Source organism: Scomber japonicus, chromosome 23 (genome assembly GCF_027409825.1).
Source record: "Scomber japonicus isolate fScoJap1 chromosome 23, fScoJap1.pri, whole genome shotgun sequence".
Taxonomy (NCBI): domain Eukaryota; kingdom Metazoa; phylum Chordata; class Actinopteri; order Scombriformes; family Scombridae; genus Scomber; species Scomber japonicus.
The window spans coordinates 4,321,358-4,341,362 of record NC_070600.1 but is presented as its reverse complement, the minus strand read 5'-3'; the positions used below and the strand labels follow the sequence as shown (position 1 = coordinate 4,341,362).

Genomic DNA, 20,005 nt, shown 5'->3' with positions numbered 1-20,005 from the left:
GCATCCATGGTATACTTAGGTTTTTCAGAAGCATTTTGTCTAATTTTTATTTGTATTTTTATTTTTTACACTTTTTTTTCTTTTTACGCTCCTTCTGGTTTTTATTTTACAGAAGACATAAACAGATATATATGGCAACAAGACAATATCCTTGCTAATCTAACTGCTGTTATTATGTTGAAGACCATAATAACCTCCATCTTGCATTACAAAACGTTTTAAGAAATGTGAAATGGACAACTGACAAATGTAAATGATATGAAAAGTAATCCACTAGACACTGGTCCTCTTGCGTACGCCGAGGTCCGACTTTCACCACCCGCACCTGAAGGCATCACCAAACATCCACACCGTCCCAGCAATTCACCGCACACACACAGCCGCTACCTGCCAGGCGGAATGGACGTATCCTCCGGTGCTGTCTGCTTCATCCTCAGCCCAGCGGAGCCGCGGGAGAAGCCAGGACCGACATGACAGCCCCGGCACGGGAGAAAAAAGCCCGCCAGCAGCCGCGAGTGAGCGTCCGGCCGGAGGCTGTGTGGGCTGCGGGTCGCTACGCTGTGCTGGCCGCCCTGTGTGCCCTCTGTTACAGCAACTCTCTCCGCGGGGAGTTGGTGCACGACGATGTGTGGGCTATCATCAACAACCCGGACGTCCGACCGAGCTCCAGCCTCCGAAACATCTTCAGCAACGACTTCTGGGGCAAGAGGATGGCGGACAACACGAGCCACAAGTCCTATAGACCGCTGTGCATCCTCACCTTCAAGTAAGTTCTCCCCGCTTTCTCAAGTCCGCTGTTTTCACCGAAAACAAACACTTTGTGCTAGTTTACCGTCGTTATCGCCATTAAACCGGTGTTAGTAAGCAGAAGCTAACTCTTTATCCAATGATTTACATGTTATTAAAGCTGACGTCATGTAGCTGTCCGCTCATAGAAAGAAGCTGTTGCAGCCTTACATGTAACTTTAAAATAACACAACAAGCTACGTATTACTCATTATAACTCTTTATTGTATTATATAGTAGCTTCACATGAGTGAGAAAATACAACAAGTGTACAGCAGTCGCTATTCATTCACTGTGAGCGCCTATGAGAGGATTCTAGGAATATTACAGCACCCTACAGGTTTCCATTCGGTCTCAGCTCCTATAATAAATATTTATACAGAGTCAGAGCAGGGACACAACACTGCTGATACTAATTCAGGTGCAAGGATTAAAGACAAGAAGGCAGAAGTAGGCATAGTTTGGGTTTATGCTGAATTTGTTTTGCAGCTTTTTAAAGGACTGTTAGTGTTATGTGCAGCAGGGTCAATGGAAGTTGAGGATGGGAAGGAACACAGCGTGCAGGAGGGCGGGTCTGCCTCTGCCTCTCTCTCTGCCTACTGCTCAGTTTGGCCCTGGTGTGGCCCGCATCCAGAACAGGGTGGGATTGTGTTAGAAATGATATTGTGTTGCAGAGAGCGAGGGGGGAAAAAAAAAGAGGGCAGTCCACGCACTGTCTGTAAGTGAGAGGAAATGTCTTAACAGAGGCATGCTGATGCAGAAAAATAAGTCTGTTTTCTTTTAACTTTATAATTCCACTGATGATGCATTTTGTGGTTGTGATGCTGTTTGCAAAGAGCTTTAATCGGTTTAAATTGCACAATATGAAAGTCAGTTTGTTTCCCTTTTAACTGAATTGCATTTTGATTGAGAGAAAATGAAAATGGTGGAAAAGAATTAGAAAAGATGAATGTGATGATCGTGAATCAGCAGCTGAGAATGAGAAACAAACCTTAAATACTTTATGGTTTCTACTGAAACGTGTCCAAGTTTTGTAAAAGTCGACTTTTAAAAGACGATATTGATGTTTGCTCAGATTTGTGATGTTTTACAAACTGTATGATCAAACTGTATACAAACGATGCCAGTTTTTGTTCTTAGACAACATTTCTATTTCAAACCTTTAGTGTAGTCGCTGTATCAGTGACTCAGGTATGATATCTGCACTAGTTCACCACCAAGGTTTCAGTCTGCGTGTTTGATCGTCTAACAGCATCCAAAACTGCTCCAGAACAAGAAGATGCAGAACAAATAGACTAACTAAAACATAACTTCTACCCCAAATCTACTTAAAGCAGGGCTTGTCCAGGTGTGTGGAGGTGAGAAGATGAACAGACTTTGAATTTCCTTCTCTTTTTTTATTCTTCATGCTACTACTTTTGCCATTTTGGGTGTGAACAAACACAAACATCTATCTGTACAGTTTGTTGTAGTCATTATATGAAGCATACTGAGACCTTTACTGATAATAAAGGTTCAAATATGAGTAACAGCAAAATTCCTTTACATGATATATTGATCTTTTTACACTTCTGACTAGGGTTGCAAAGAGGTAGAGCATTTCTGATGAATTTTTGGTAAATTTGTGAAAAACTTTGCATGAGAAGTTAAGCTGGGGAATTTTGGAAATATTCCAAGTTGGAAACTTTCCATGGGAATTGTAGGAATATATGGGAATTTATTGGAATTAACAAGAATTAACTGGAAATTTGGGGTAATTTATTTATCTTTCATTGAACAACAAAAACATGAATATACCCTACCCTACCCTACCCTACCCAGCCCCCCCCCCCTCCCTTCCCAAAAATGTCCCATGTGATGGAGGAATGCACAGTGCATATAGGGGGTGTGGCCCTGCAGTAAGTAATGTGCTATGTGCATGTGATTGACGACCAGGGTAGATAGGTAAGCAGTGGCACACAGTTCTGAGCATATGATCAAAAAACTATAACCCATTTAAAACATAATAGAATATCATTACACTATAAAAAATGCACAGAATATATCATAATTCTATTAACAATACATAATATGACCAATGTCCAATTTGTTCTGCGCTTCCATCGCCAGTGCGCCTGACTCGCCTCTAAGCAGGTTTTGGTGACGTTTGGCTGGCAGCACTGAACATGACCAACACGTGACGCCTGCTGTCAGACAAGCTGTGTGTGAAGAGAGACTCCACTCATGTCTGTGTGGGAGACCAGAGAGAAAGCTGTGTGTTCAGTTCTTTTTTTTTTGTAGCTTCTGACTGAATCTCTGCAGTTTAGTCTCTATCTCACACTTTCACACATCTGCTTTATTTCCTGGTTTCATTCAGTCTAACGGGAGTCGTGTTAAGTTACCGCTGATGCCCCTTCACATTAAAAGCCAAACAAAATAACAAAGACTTCTGTTGTGAAGTCAAGAGCAAATAGTGCTAAAGAGGACACTCAAGACAAACACATCATCAGTAAATTACACACCTTTAAGCGGCAGGCTTTGCTGTAATAGAGATGGAAACCCCCTGCTGTGCTCAGTTAGGCTGGGTCAGCACATGTGTATGGAAAAAAGGCCAACTAATGCTTCCTCAGGCAGCGCTCCATCACCACTCTGTGTGTGCCTAACATAACTAAAAAGCAAAAGGAGTGCAAGTGTGAGAGCGGGAAGCGTGGTGCGTGTTTGCTTTCATTGTTTGATGATACTCAGTGTAATTACCCAGCAGTGTTACAAGCTCTCCAGCAGCCGCTCCACACTCCTCCCTCTGGTAATACACTTGTTGAAGACCATATCGGCGGCTTAATGCTTCTCCAGAGAGCGGGGCGGCGTGGCTCGAGGCTCTGCAGGAGCATCTACTATCGGAAACACACACACACACACACACACACACACACACACACACACACACACACACAGTGTTGCAGACAGCAGAGCTTACAGTGACTGTCAGAGACAATAGAGAGTAAGGTGATCATTCAGGAGTGACAGGTGTTGCCTTATTGGTCACTCCGGGAGGAAGGGGGAGGGTGTTCATTGCTTCCAGGGATGCTCTCTTCACACAGTCTTCATCAGCTTTGTCAGGGTGGAGGATGTACACACCCTCCTGATGTACACCAGGATGGAGGATGCACACACCCTACTGATGTATACCTGGGTGAAGGATACACACCCTCCTGATGTATACCTGGGTGGAGGATGCACACCCCCTCCTGATGTATACCTGGATGGAGGATGATTGTACAGCAACACTCTTTTTTTTGTGTCACAGTCTTTAGAACAATCCTCACAACTCAAAATTAACAGCGTCCCATCGTCATGGGGATGGTAGAAAATGTATTTGGGATGAATAGAGATGCTTACAGAATAAAAGAGATTTTACATATAATAATATTAATAATGGGTTTTATTTATAGGCGCCTCAAAGACACCGTACAATACAAAGAACAATGCATCAAACATCATAAAATCAGCAAAGCAGAGAAATAGAATATTAAGTTAAAAGAAGAGTGAAAGAGTTTGATACATTTTCATCTGCAAGGTCTTAAGATGACTCTGAATAAATTTGAAGTGGGCCAGATTAAATCTCTGAATGTCACCTCTAATTTCTCTGCTCTCTCTCTCTCTCTCTCTGTCTCTCTCTCTCTCTCTCTGTCTGTCTCTGTCTGTCTCTCTCTCTCTCTGTCTCTCTCTCTCTCTCTCTCTCTCGTTCATTCAACTCCAAATGCTATCTCGATTTTTTATAATGAAAAGTATTATTAGATACCATTTACTGAATAGAGCTGAATAAAGTAGTTCCTGTGTAATTTGATAAGGCTGTACGGCTCCATTCATGCAGGATGTGACGAGTGGGTATTGTTTTGCTGTTGTGAACGTTCTGCAACCTTTTTTTTTGTATTTTGAAAGGCAGATTTTTGGCAGTGAATCATCAAAGTGTCATTTTGTGTGCTGCAGCTGTTTCAGAATCATGTATGATTATCTGAACAACGGAGATGAATCAGATTGCTGGCTTCCTTCCACAGATTGGAGTCACATCAGTGGACCTGCAGCTGAGAGAGGCTCAGGGTACGACTCAGCTGTTAGAAGTTCTCATGTGCTTCAAAACAGATGCAGACAGCTGGATAGATTTTGGACGTGCGTGCGCTTCTATGTTGGGTGTCTTTATGTCCACACATGTGCAGTCTCTGCAAACTTTTGATCCATAAATTTAGGTGGAGCCTGACTGATACTGGACTTTTGGGGTCGATGCCGATACTGATATTAAGGAGTTGAAAAATGTCCATATTGATATATCACCTGATATTTTATATATATTATTTATATATATTATAATTTTATATAAAGAATATATACACAAACATAAATTTGTTTGCAATGATCTTGTGACAAAGATATGTAATAAAGGCCATGATATTTTACTATTTGACAATAAACGTATATAAAATGACATCAATGCACTGAAACTGTAAACTACACTGAGAATTGAATTATTATAAATAACTAGAACTAACTAAGCTAACTAGAACTAACTTAATAACATATTCAACTTCAGTTAAGAAAAAGGATAAAATGAACATTAAATGCTGCCTATATAACAAAAAATAAATAACTCTGCACACATCGGACAACATATTCGTCAATATTGATATATCAGTGATAGGTCAATATCGGCCGATAATATCGACTGAGCGATATATCGGTTGGGCTCTAAATGTGGGCATCACTTTTGGGCCACACAATCCTCTCATTCTGACAGACACCACTTCTAATTATTTTTGGCATTTCTGAACTGTAATTTCTTGTTTCATATTTCCCAACTAATGCTGATACAGTGTATCAGTGATAAGATAATAAGGGTTGACTTAACCAGCTGATTTCTTTAGTACAGATCAGTGAATTGACAGACAGGAGAGAATTAGACACTTTAGATTTGATATTAAAAAATGTAGGAAAATATTTAGATAAAGATCATGTGTAAGGAGAGAACCTTCACTCTATCACACCACTGTTCACTTGTAAATGGATCTCATCATTTGAGTCACATTCTCCAGTTAAGCGGTCCAGGAATCTGCGCCTACAGAATTCCAATGACACTTCTGCAGATTTTCCACAGATTTTCCCAGTGAAGTGAAAAACGACTTTTCCCCACTTTTAATCCTGTGTCTTTGTGTTAATTTCTTATCCATCTTTTATTATATTCCAAATGTGTGTCATAAAATCAGTATCAAAGTATCAGTATCATCCAATCAAATGTGAGGTAACAGAGCAAGAAACAGGAAGGAGATAGGAGATATGTGTGTGTTTTTTATATTAGTTGGCAAAAACTTTGTTTTCATTTCCAGAACAATGTGGCTGAGCTCTAATTCACTGAAAACAATCTCTGTTATCTTAAATCAGGCATGTCCAAACTATTCCACAAAGGGCAGATTCGACGAATCAACCGTCTTAAGACTGAGATCAGGTGATTAATGAGTCCAGCCTGGTGTGCTCCTGCTTAGTTGGAATGAAAACCTGCAGCTACATGAACCTTTGTGGAATAGTTTGGACACCTCTGTCTTCACATTACAAGCAAAAAAACCATTAGGCAGAATTCCACAGATTTTCATTCTGGATTAACCATTCCATTTGTTTCTATCATATCAATAAATGAATCATATCAGTTTGATCCAGGACCTTTACTATTTGGATTAAGTTGCCTTTGAATTCAAGTCAGAAAGCTACACTTGTTTGCAATGTGCCAGATTCATATTAAACCAACATTGCATATCTTCTAAGTAGACTTTGTGTCAGCAGATATTATAGGACTGTTCAGGGCCAGAGAAACTTGATGGGAACATCATCTGTTAACAGTGTTGGGCACGTTACTTTTAAAAAGTAATTAGTTATAGTTACAGTTACTTCTCCCAAAAAGTAACTGAGTTAGTAACTGAATTACTCCACTATAAAAGTAACTAGTTACCAGGGAAAGTAACTATTGCGTTAATTTAAGAAAAAAAAAAGTATAAATATGGCTAAGAATTTGGATTTTGGGCTTCTAAAGGCAGATGTAAGCATAAAACTGCAAAGAGAGGTACCTACACAGAAATTTCAATTTATAATATTTATTGCACCTCATCAGACCACAACTAGTAGACATACTGTACTTGAAGTACAAATACAGTTTTCTCAACAACGTTAGCCACACTGCTACCATAGCCAACAGCGTCAACAACTGTGTTTTTGGCCACACGTTTTGTAGTTGCGTGTGCCGTTGAGAGATGCTTCATTAGGTTAGAGTTGCTTGTAACGGACGTGGACAAATACTTCGCTCTGATACATCATGTACATTTCACATGTATGTTCCTGCCTTTTACCTCAAGGAGATTAAAGTAGTGTCTGTACTTTCAGTTTAAAAACGCAACCTTTTCCTCCGAACTCGCCATTGCTGCAGCTTCTGCTAGTTTGTTTGTGTGAGACTGCTGTGTGCATGAGTTGTCTGTGTGTAAACACTGCCTCTGATTGGCTTACCATGAAATCTTACTCTGCCTTAACCAATCATCATCACGGTTGTCTCGCCCCTCCCTTCTCCCAGCTTTGCAGCTTTTGTGGCTGAGAGCAAAGTTGGATGAGAACAGGTTCACTGAGTAGATTAGCTTCAGTTTGTAACGTGCCTCATTTAATTAAGTAACGTAACGGCGTTGGAAATAGTAATTAGTTACATTACCTGTTACTGAAAAAAGTAACGCTGTTAGTAACGCCGTTTATTTAAACGGCGTCATTCCCATCACTGTCTGTTACCATATACCAATACACAACAACAGTATGAGTTTACAGCTGGAGTAGAGTTCAGCTTTATGTATTAAACATACACACAAAGACAGCAGGAGTGTTGTGTGTCACTAACACCACCAGATGTTCTGGTTTTTTTGCTGGATGTTCCACTGAAACACACTCGGATCCAAACTCTGGCCCGGTCAGCGTTTCAGCTCGTCTGGACTGAAGCTCATTCAGGCTAGCAGCTTTATAACATCTCAAACACTGATGGACTTTTTTCTCAGGCTGGACAGCTGGCTGGCTCACACACTACATGAAAAGAATCATTAGTTAGTCATCTGAGGGAGGAATCCTCTTTTTATGCATGTAGAGAAGCATATGGGTACACCGCTCTTTAACACCTGTGTCCTGGAGGTCTGCTACACACACACACACACACAAACACACACACACACACACACACACACACACCTGTAGTAAACCTATGGGAAATGTGTAGTTAGTCTAACATTGTCTCTTCTGTGGCTGTGACCACTGCAGGGCTTTTAGGATGTGATCAAGGTGAAGGACACACACACACACACAGACACGTAGTAGCCTCAAGGCCCCTTTCGATGTGCACCACGAACTGAGCAGTGTTTGCAGAAGGGAAAACAAGAAGGAGATAGAGAGAGAAAGCAAAAAGGTCCGTGTGATTAAAATAGCAACACAAGGACAGATGACACAAGACGGGGAAGAAAGAAGTGGTGACGGATGCTCTTGTGGTGAATATGTAGAGGAGGAGGAGGAGGAGGTGGTGGAGGAGATGGACACGGCAGATAATGGCAAGAGACAAGAGCAGGAGCCAAAGAGTGAGAAAATAAAGCGATGACAAAGAAGAAGGGTAAGAGAAGTGATGGATGATGCTGACTCAGACGTGATGTGAGAGCTTCATCTGCAAATGCTGTTTATCTCATGAGAAAGTTATTAGGTGAAGTTGAATGATGTGGACGTGTTGTCATTTTACCAAATTATCTACTATCCCTTTTTTTTTCTTTTTTCTTAAGCTTATCTAAAGCATTTTTTCAGTTTCCAGTCGTCTGCCCTTCCCACCTGCAGTGTTTTATTCAGCCTATTTTACATCGCGGGGATTCGGTGAGGAAAATTACCATAGCTGTTAACTGCTGATGCAATGTTCTCCGGAATAATTAACAACCTATTTTTAGGATCCTCTCAACCCTCCTTTGGGTCACGGCCCAGTCTCCAAACGCAGGAAAGTATATCAGAGTAAAAAGACAGAGAGTCATCACGCTGCTAACCAGCAGAGAGACAGACAGCCCCCCCCCCCCCCCCCGACCCTCAAAGGGGACACGGTGTCTGTCTCAGCAGATTTGATCGTGCCACGTCTAGCGTGCTCGGTTTCAAAATGTTGCTTGTATCGGATCATTTAAATTTTTGCTCCTGAGGCCTGAGAGCAGCTTTATTGGTTAGTCAAACACCAGAGGATCACATCTCAACAACTGTTGTCAATCACGGTCAAATCGACTTGAACTTTTCTTTGGATTTTTGGGATCCTCAGAGGATGATGCCCAATAATTCTGGCACCTCCATTTTTAAAGGTAGACCAGATGTAAAATTGTTCCGTTGCTTCTGGAATTTTGGAACTGACAACTATGTGTTTACCAAGAAGTTCCCCGGCCTGATGGAATATGTAACGCATTAAGTGTCTCCTTCCAATTAGACTTGCCCGGAAAACCAATAAAGGAATAAGTTATCCAGGAGGCATTCTGGTGATGACCTCAAACAGCTTCTTCTGAATGAAAGGAGCAGCAGTTTGACTCTACAGATTTCGGGTCCTGCCTATTTTTTCTATACGACACATAGTTCTCAGTAAAAACAGACAGTGGATATGATCTCTCAATATCATGTTGGCATCATAGCAACACCTTTCATCACACCTTTCGGTACAGTTTCAGTGTCTGTATTTGTAGAATATGCCACTCTGTTGGAGAACTCCAGTACGGAGAGTCGGTGACACACAGAGCTTCTTTCTTCAATCCCTCTTTGTTTCTGTGATATCAGTTCAAACTGGGACTCCTGCCTGTTGTTTCACCTGTTTCCAGACAGAGATTTGCTGTTGTCATTTTCCTTATTTGTTGTCAGTCTTCCTTCCTGACAGTCACTTTGGAGGTTTTGTTTGTTGGAGTGTGCGTTTGGGGAACTTGGATTTGTCTGGAGGAATTTTTCTTCACTTGGAGCGGTGACAGCAGGGGTTTAACTGGAGGAATAATTAATATAATCAATAAAATCCCCGTCCTGTATGAGGAGTGTATGTGGCTGACACAGCAGTAACCCCACCATGCCTGTTAGAAAGAAAGCCACATAATATTATTTACAGGCCACATACTGCTTAACCTCATTCTGTCTCAACTAAATATTTTAATTTATAATAGAATCATATGAAACATTCTATTATTGATGGCCATTATCAAAGTCAAATGGTATGTGGAAAGACAGAGCTGGCACTAGTAGCTCCGCCGCAGCAGCAGCAACGTTATCTGTGTGAACAACGCAGGCATATGAACTGCAGCAGTTCAGCTAAACACAGGCAGCTGCTCAAGTAGAGGCAGACTGTGTGTGTTACAGGTGTAAACTCCATTTCCTCTGCTTGTATCTCCAATGTCATTCTTTTGGTCACTACCCAAAGCTCAAGACCACAGATGAGGGTCGGAATGTAGATCGATCAGCCTCAGCTCAGTCCTGAACAAGGCCTGGGTAACCGCTGATGCAGCACCATCTGAAGCTGAAATTATACTGTCTACGTCTACAAGTACATGCGGGTCCAATAGGGTCAGTGTGATGTAGGGGTGCAACGGTACAGGTAACCCACGGTACGGTCTGTACCTCGGTTTTTGGGCCACGGTTTTGGGTTTGGTTTCGGTACATGTTTTGTGCAAAGAGAACAACTTTTTTTCTCCCAAAATTATCTCTTTATTTTGCTTGTCAGCTAAAACTGCATTTCACAGTAAACAATTACAGTATCACTGGTGTACTGAATAATGTAACACTTTCCTTTCAAGTTAACAGTTACCAAACACAACACTTTCAAATGGTTAACTGCCTCTTATTCCTTGACTACTCGTATACACTATACAGTATAAAATATGTATAAAAAATTACACTGGGTTGGGGAAGGGGGCGGGGGGCTGTCCGACCTGCCTGGACGGACGGACAGACACACACACACACACACACAGTGGTCTGTAAAGCATCAATGTAAAATGAATTGCGAAACCGAAAACCTGCGGTCCATAAGGTCGTATTTTTCCGTGCAGAGTGGACTGAACAGTTCAATATTTTACTGAGTACCATTGCATCCCTAGTGTGATGTAAATTTCAACATCAGATGTACAGATCTACATGAAGCTCTATGAGGACTATCTGCATACCAGTTTGTTGTGACTGCATGCTCACAGTGCTGTCTTGCTTTAGATGCCGATCTACAGTGCATCTGCCTAATGTGTCCTCCAAGCAGACTTCAGAAAGGAGTATAAACAGTGCTACTATGTGTCCATGATGTCCACAGTGTCCACTTGAGGATTATATCTGTGGCTTTACTTTCGCTCCTGAACACTTGAACTCCTTTACTTAGGCCACCAAGTTACTCCTAACTCAGAGTAAATAAAGCACTGTTACCATGACCTCAGGATGGTAGGTGGAGGAGGTGCATCCCAACTGCTCATGGGAGGTCAAGTGTTAATATCTAATAAGCTTTACTGTGCATATTCATGCTCTCCAGAAGATGAACCATCTCCACATTTGATACTTATTGAACATTGCTGTTGAATCAACCTCAGATCAAATCCCAGTTTTCATGAATGTAACCAGTTAGCTTGGTAGGATGATGTTTTCCTTTTGCCTTGAATTTTGTTACACTATTGTTTAGCATTATTATGATGTAATTTAGTTGTTTTTCTAGCTGCAGAACCAGAGGTCAGTGATCTCAACACCAGACCTACTTGAATCCCTGATCAAAGTGAAGATACAGGCTTTGATTCAGAGGTCTGGACAGGCTTGGACATTGATGATTGTCAGAGGATGAATCCTAATGATCTTGTTTGACTCACTGACTCTTACTGTAGCTCTGCAGGACAGTTACACTTTTCAGTTAGGCACACTAAATATCTCAGTCATACAGTAGCATACCATCATGCTCTCCAGAGGATTAACTTTCTATTCATTTTGGATATTACTTAAGGTGTCCTGTAGTGACACTTTCAAAATGACACCTAAGACCCAAACTTAAACCCTTTTGATTCATGACCCCATGACCTTTCTTGAAGTAAGTTACTAAAACAACTGGCATGTGTCTCATGTACATGAATAGTTTCGTCCTGGGAGGTTGACCGCTGTAGTCTCTGGTGGGTGTTAGCTGTTAGGACTTTTATTGTTTTTTTTGGTAGACATGAAACTCGCAGGCTGAGCGGAGGTTTTGTCTGTCTATTTACATTCTGTAGAGATCCAGTAGTGCTTACAGAAGCATATTTACAACATGGCATCATATGATAGTCATTTCATTTGATTATTTGTAAGATTGTGGCAGTTGTAATAACAGGTTGATTCTGAATTTGTATTTATTACAAGCTTTGGATTGCTGACACTGCGGTGTGTTTGCCTTTCATATTCTTTGGCTCATGTCATGCCTATTTTCCCTTCATTCCTTACGATCACCAGAATTTTTGGCATCTCATCAAGGTTGAGCTGAACCTTCAAACAATCTTTCATTATCTGCTCTTATCAAACACGGTTCTGTTGTGTGCTGTTGCGTTTTGACTGGACTGAATTGTATCTCTAAATACCAATGATGTTATCTCAGACCTGGCCCCTGGGCAATTTGAACAACTTTTGGTTTTGATGTCATTACTCAAAAACCTGGATGAATATCTTATGAAGGTAACTCCCATCTGTGTTCTATTTGTTAACAGTCATCAAATGTTTTTTACAAGCACTGTCAGATTCACAGTATTGATTGAAACACTAGAAGTAAAGTGCTACATCTGCCCTGATGTGCAAGGATGATTTTATCAGCATATGAGAGCAATTATAACACATATAATAGCATCATATAAATACCAAGACCACAATAAACTACCATGAATAAAGATATAAATAAATTATTTAATATCCATTGAACAATACATTTCAGTTGAACTAAAACAGTATAATTAATCATAATTATACACAAGGCTGCACTAGTAGCCCCAGGGGCCCTTGGGCATTGTAGTTCATGTCAATGTTCAATTTTTCATGAGTTTTCATGCACATTTAGCTGCTCAAAATTGTGTTTGTTTGGGAACAAGAACGAGAAAAAGAATAATTCTTTCAGATGCAATAGAGTCAAATAATATATATAACCAGCTAAACATAACAAAATTGAAGTGACGGCAAACTGTATGTTCTTCCCCAACACAGGTGAACACAACAGGAGTGTTGACAAGCATTCAGATCTGCTAACTTGCTGTGTCAGCCTCAGTGTCACGTTAGAGGCATCAGACCCATGATGTGGTTGACGATATGAAGCTTGAAGTCTGTCAAGTGTGTCAAATCTAAATGCTTTATTTGGTACATGTGAGAGAGCTTATCTTTCTACAAAATCCATACAATAGCACATTACATTCTGTTGTCACTAATACTTTGTCATTGATCGATGATAAGATATCCTTCACTGTAATCAGCTATGGATATTCATGCTTGCCAGAGCTTTAAATGTCATGTTGTTGGTGACCTCTCTAACCTTTTTCCCAAAGAGTCACCATTCTTTTTGTTCCTCAAGCATTGATAAAAAAATCACATTTCTTCCTCCTACAGCTTGAATGCAGGAGAATCTTTTTCTATCTTGGCTTGTCAAACATTGTCTTGACAGCAGCACTATTCAGTGAAGTGGTCACCATAAATGTGGTGAAGCATACTGATGACAACAACAACATGGCCAACACTTTCTATGACTGTCCTTAGTGTAACTTACAGAGGGCACTGTGAACACTGTTGTTGTTTGCTTAGCAACAAGGAAGCACACGTCATCTGGTTAAACAGAGGCAGACCAAATGTTTTACATGAACACTGGAAGCCTCAACATCAGTCAGACAGAATGTGTTCATACATTGTCCCTGGCCAGGTGTCAGCTGACAGCCTAAAATCAAGAAACCCATTTAAAACACTGTTTGTAAGACATGTCAGTTACAATAATTAAAAAAACACAGATCGATATAAGGAAGAGCAAACTATGGTTAAACAAAGCAACAAACGGTTACAAAGCAGTTTGACCAGAGCAGACACAAGCAATGACAGATGTGAGCAGAAACAGACATGAGCACCAGGACATTTAGCAGCACAAACACAGACATACTGGTGCAAACAAGCTCTAATGATTCCCATTCTCAATCTACATCTCTAAAATCCACAGGCCCACTTGATACATTTTAACATTTAACTGTGGAATAAAACATGATAGAGAGCAATTACCCTTTTCTAAAGTTTGAGACACAAACAGTAAAAATCATTATTTAAAAGGAGAGAGGTCAAAAAAGTGTGGCTCTGCTCTCCACTTAACAATCACACCCCCTCCTCTCCTAATCATCTGTTACTAAATACAAATAATCAATTCACTTTTACATTTATGCAAATATGAACTACAAATACATCAACTTGTAAATATTCCTTTACATTTCTTTTAAATCAACTGTTTTTCATATGAACTTAAATTATAACGGACTAATTAATCAAACACAAATCAATTCAAGTAGTAAAAACAGATAGGAGCAGCAGGACATCACACACATTATGTTCTTCCACACTGGCCAGGTTGAGTTCTTCCTGTGAGCACTGGAGGTTTTTTTTAGTTGTTTCAGGTTTTGGGTTGCACACTATTTGCATCACCAAGCAATCAAACAGACTGAGACTGAGTTGTTGCATTAGTTAGTTAGTATTGTTAGTGTAATGTGCAGATGTGTGTAGTGTTTGTGGCTCGTAAGAGCATGATGCAATCACTATTAAAGGGACCCATCTCACCCAGGACACTCAGACAAACGCTACAGGACATTGAGAGTACGCACAAATACATTACACAACAGCTTTTACGCTATAGCCATAAATGCACTTAACTGCATTCAATAATGGTAATTATTTATTTATTTTTGTTTCTGCACTTTAAAGACGGCATCTCAATTTCGTTGTGCTTTGTACAATGACAGTAAAGACTGTCTTTTTTTTTTTTTTTTAAGTATATTGTTTTGGGGCTTTTTGCCTTTTAATGGAGAGACAAGTAGAGAGAGACAGGAAACTGGAGGAAGAGAGGGGGGAATGACACGCAGGATAAGACCGCTCAGTGCGGGATTCGAACCGGGGTCGCCTGCAGCGAGGACAGTAGCCTCTATTCTATTCTATTCTATTCTATTCAAGAAAATGATTTCAACAATTCATTGTGAAACAGAAATCAGGAAATGTGTGGAAGCATGAATAATGAATGTGTAAAATCTGAGAGACACAATGTTGCATTTAAAATAAATCCAACTGAATTTAGTTTTTATCATGCATTCATTAGTTTTTTATATGCATTCATGCTGTTTTAAACTAAAAAACTAGACTGCAATATAGAAATTCTCTGATCCCAGCTTCTCAGTGACAGTAAAACTTAATATCTTTGAAGTTATGGACTGTTGGTCAGGATAATCAAGACATTTGAGAATGTCATCTCGGGCTTTTAGAGAAACACAGATCATGATATTTCACCATTTTCTGACATTCTACGGACCAAACAACTCTGATAAATAGAGTAATGGTTATTTGCAGCCAACAAAATATAGAATCTGTACTGGTATTGATACAAAGCACACATCATCCAGAGTGATATCCATGATAACATATATTAAACTCCATCATGCAGGCCCAGGCTCATTCTCATTCATCTGTGAAAGTAGTGGTTATACAGGCCCATCACATAAAGGTCACAGATTAGATTCCTCCAGCAGCTAGTGTGTGTGTGATGCTTCCTGTCAAAATGTCCTTGAGCAGGACGTTGAACCCGGACCTGTTTCCTCATTGTAAGTCTCTCTGGATAAGCACGTCAGCTAAATGCCTCAAATGAGAAATTCAAATTCCTCTGAAGTGCGATGTGATTGGATGGGTTGAGACCCTGGACCGACTCCTCAGGGGGGAAATCCATCTAACGGCCCCTCCCTTGTTCCATGCTCATCTCAGCATCAGCTCCCAGGGCAGATCAGCATCAGCTAAGGTCAGGCAGAGATAATGATGAGGAGTTAATGCCTCTCTGCAAGCACAAGCAGGTTTTATCAGCTCTCCTCATTGAATAGTGAATAACAGAGCAGCAGTGGAGGCCACAGTCTCCTTCATCACATAATGGACTGGACAGGGGCGCGCACATGAACCCATTAAACTAATTACAATCACAGATAAGAAGTTCAGATCTGAAGCTGTGTTTTGTTCAGCTCCTTCTGTTCCGTTTTGTTCTGCTTGGCAAAGCTTTACCCTAGATGTGAACCTCATGTAAAGCAATGTTAACCCTTTAGCATACACTTTACTGTTTTTCCTTAAGCTGCTTTAAGGATTCCACTTAGTCTGACACTACCTTATATATGTTCTTTATCATTTTGTTTCATTTCGACCAAGATCAAGATCTCAAACTGATCCGAATAATTTTCTTTAGTCTTCTGTTGTCGGTAAACTCAATATCGTTGGGTTGACAAAACAAGACATTTGAAGATGATTCTTGGCCTTGGAGAAACAGCAATCAAACATTTTTCGGCGTTTTCTGACATTTTATGGACCAGATGTGCAGTCAACATGTTGACGGAAGTGGGGCGTAACTGGTAGGTCATCGTGTGGTTACAAAGCGGAGTTGCTACTAGGGCTGGACGATTATGGCAAAAATCATAATCACGATTATTTTGATCGATTTTTGAAATCGCGATTATAAAACACGATTATTCATAGATGTGTAAACATAAGCATTTATTGAACCACCAGAACTCAACTTGAAATATATTTGAACAGCACAGCCAGAAATACATTAAAATCAAGAAAAATATATATAATGATAATTGGAAATAATAATAGCAATATGTAAAAACAAAAAATAAAAATAAATAGCCAAAACCTGCTGAGCTTTTTTTGTTGCTTTTTTTAATTTAAAAAAGCCATCCTGCTCTCTGCAAAACCTAGTGCAAACTAGCAATATGTAAAAACAATAAATAAAAATAAATAGCCAAAACAAAAATCCCCTGGCTGCCGAGCTTGTTAAACAAATTGGTCGTGTTGCCATGGTGTGCACTGTGTCAAGCAGTTCACACGCTCTCACGCCACACCTGTCATTTCTCACGCTGAGAAGTGATAGATCCCACTGCACAGAAATTAATATATTATGTAATCCATACATCCCAACTCTCTGCATATTGATAGCAGCTCCCTGACGCCTGCAAATGAGACACATCTCACATCACTGGGTGCATACGCGTCACTCCTCCTGAACAAGGGAAGCAACTAGGGCTGGACGATTAATTGAATTTTAATCGCGATATCGATTTAAAATTCTGAAGTGAACGAGCTGAATTGAACGAGCAAGAGCGTGCGCTAGAGAGTGACTGCGGGCGCGTGTTTCTCAATGTAGCTCGTGTGAGAGCGCAGCGTTCTGATAGCTGTGTGATCTCACTGAAGATGTCCCAGTCCTACCTTTTCTTCTTGTCAACCAAAGGCCTTTCTGTCATTTTAAATCTCCCAGATCTGCGCAGAAACACACCGTTCCTCCAGTGGGTATAACATAAGGGGCGCGGCACAGAACTTGCTGGGAAAGACCGGGGCGTTGGATTTATGTCACAGGTGCGCCGCCCCGGGCGGAACAATAATCGTTTTATGTCAATTATTACATTTTTATAATCGCGGGAGGCCCAAATCGATATCGCGATTAAAATTCAGTGATGCGTATGCACCCAGTGATGTGAGATGTCAGGAAACGGTCTGGCCAATTAGAGACCGGCCTACAATTTGCACTCCACTACCTGACACAGTTCGGTGAATGTTTCAGGACACCACCGATGACGTCACCGATGGACCGTGGACTACCAGAAGACCCACACTGTAGCTCACAATGTAGGGCTGTGATCTGGAAACATGGACGGTTATAAAGCAGAAGTCTACAATGTAAAGAAGAGCAGTGGAGAAGGCGAAAGACACAATCACAGGACGGATGTGCAATTCCAGGTTGACAATCTCAGAAGTATGTGGCAAGGTATAAGAACAATGACAGATTAAAAGCCTGCTCACCCACCCCAAATCATCAAATGCTGATATGTCTCTAACAATGAGCTAAACTTGCAACTTTTATTCGCCGTACGAGAACATCGGCAGCCAGCAAGCAGAAGCATCTGAAGCAGAGGTTAATGGATGGGTGGGTGCACCTTTCACATTTATCACCCTCTCTGAGCACGATGTCAGGAGGGGTTTCGAGAGTGTGAACACCAAGAAAGCAGCAGATGGTATCAGCCAACACTCAAGCTATCAAACAATGTGAGATTACTGTTCATCGACTGCAGTTCCACATTTCACACCATAGTTCCTTGATAGCTTGTCACAAAGCTGAAGGAGCTGAGATGAAACACCTCACTGTGCATGTGGATCCTTGACTTTCTTGTCAGGACAGACCCCCAGGTGGTGAGAGTACTTCAGGAACCTACACCATAGTAATACTTCACTCTTCCTGGTTTTACTATTCTCAGGTTGTTGATGTTCTGTTAGGCGGAGAAGGAATTGCCAAGGCGTTATACCAATTATGATAAAATAGGTGAAAATTGCATATCAGACTATTTTTCCTCACTGTGGGATTAGCTGCTGCACGATCTTAAGCAGGGTGTGATTTGATTTCGGGAATTCGACATTCTTTGTCTCTCTCTCTCTCTCTCTCTCTCTCTTTCTCTTCTCTCTCTCTCTCTCTCTCTCTCTCTCTCTCTCTCTCTCTCTCTCTCTCTCTCTCTCTTTCTCTCTCTCTCTCTCTCAAAGCAATCACACTGGTTTTCATTTGAAATTCATGGCGGTGCAGAAAATGGATTGAGATTCCGTTCAGGATTATAAAACAATCGCTTTATCCGGGAAATGTAAAAGGTAATTTACTCTGGAGATTCCCACACAGCGGTGTATAGGCTGACTGATTGTTTTAGATAAAGTTGACCCTTTTGTGTCTCTGTGGTGAAGCTGTACTGACCGTATTATTGATTTAGCGGTTTGTATCTATCTTCTTTTTTAATCTATTATCTTTCACACATGAACAAAAATTGCAACTCCACTTCCACTTCCCAGCATGCTGAATGTCTCTCTTTGTGTCCCGTCTACCAGGTTGAACATCCTGCTGGGCGGTATGATGCCTCTGTACTTCCACATGGTCAACGTGTGTCTGCACTGCGCTGTCACCTGCCTGCTCATGCACACGTGCGAGCGCTGCGTGTTCGAGGAACCACGCCTGGCCTTCGTCACCGCACTCCTCTTCGCTGTGCACCCCGTCCACACCGAAGCTGTGAGTACATGACACACACAATCACACACAGGCACATACACACAATCACACAGAGGCAATGAGACTCTTGCACAGGAGTCCACGCAAGAGACGAACCGTTCAGATCAAGGTTCCACCTGAAACACAGTACAGAAACAAGTTACAACACAGCACAGGTATAAAAATGAGAAATGCTTTTCTCTCAGTCTAATGTGAAACTTTGACCTTTCATAAATGTTCCATTACACTGAAATAGCTTCAATTCGAACAATGACCTTTACCTCCTTGCCTCCACCACCTGCAGCATCTTCCAGCTCTAATCCCTCCAGAGGAGCACTTTAAAGGAGTACTCCAACATAGATATAAAGCTACAGTCAGCAGCCAGTTGGTGTAGCTTTGTATGAAGGCCTGGTTCTGTAACAATTCCATTAGTTTAATCTGTACAAACATCCAAGTTATGTGCTCAGAGTAGGGCTGGACGATTATGGCAAAAATCATAATCACGATTATTTTGATCGATATTGAAATCACGATTATAAAACACGATTTATTCATGGATGTGTCAACATAAGCATTTATTGAACCACCAGAACTCAACTTGAAATATATTTGAACAGCACAACCAGAAATACATTAAAATCAAGAAATATATATATAATGATAATTGGAAATAATAATAGCAATATGTAAAAACAATAAATAAGAATAAATAGCCAAAACCTACCAAAAAAAATCCCCTGGCTGCCAAGCTTTTTTTGTTGCTTTTTTTAATTTAAAAAAGCTATCCTGCTCTCTGCAAAACCTATGCAAACTAGCAATATGTAAAAACAATAAATAAAAATAAATAGCCAAAACAATAATCCCCTGGTTTCCGAGTTTATTAAACAAATTGGTCGTGTTGCCATGGTGTGCACTGTG

General features: G+C 40.7%; 1 protein-coding gene across 1 annotated transcript in view; it reads left to right on the top strand.

The window, feature by feature from the left end:
• The first annotated feature begins 427 nt into the window (after window positions 1-427).
• tmtc1 (transmembrane O-mannosyltransferase targeting cadherins 1) overlaps window positions 428-20,005 on the top strand; it is a 207,656-nt gene continuing 188,078 nt past the window's right edge. The window contains exons 1-2 of the mRNA XM_053314047.1: window positions 428-766; window positions 18,931-19,108. Of these exons, the coding sequence (XP_053170022.1) occupies window positions 471-766; window positions 18,931-19,108 (474 nt within the window). The 5' untranslated portion in view covers window positions 428-470. The remainder of the gene's footprint in view (window positions 767-18,930; window positions 19,109-20,005) is intronic.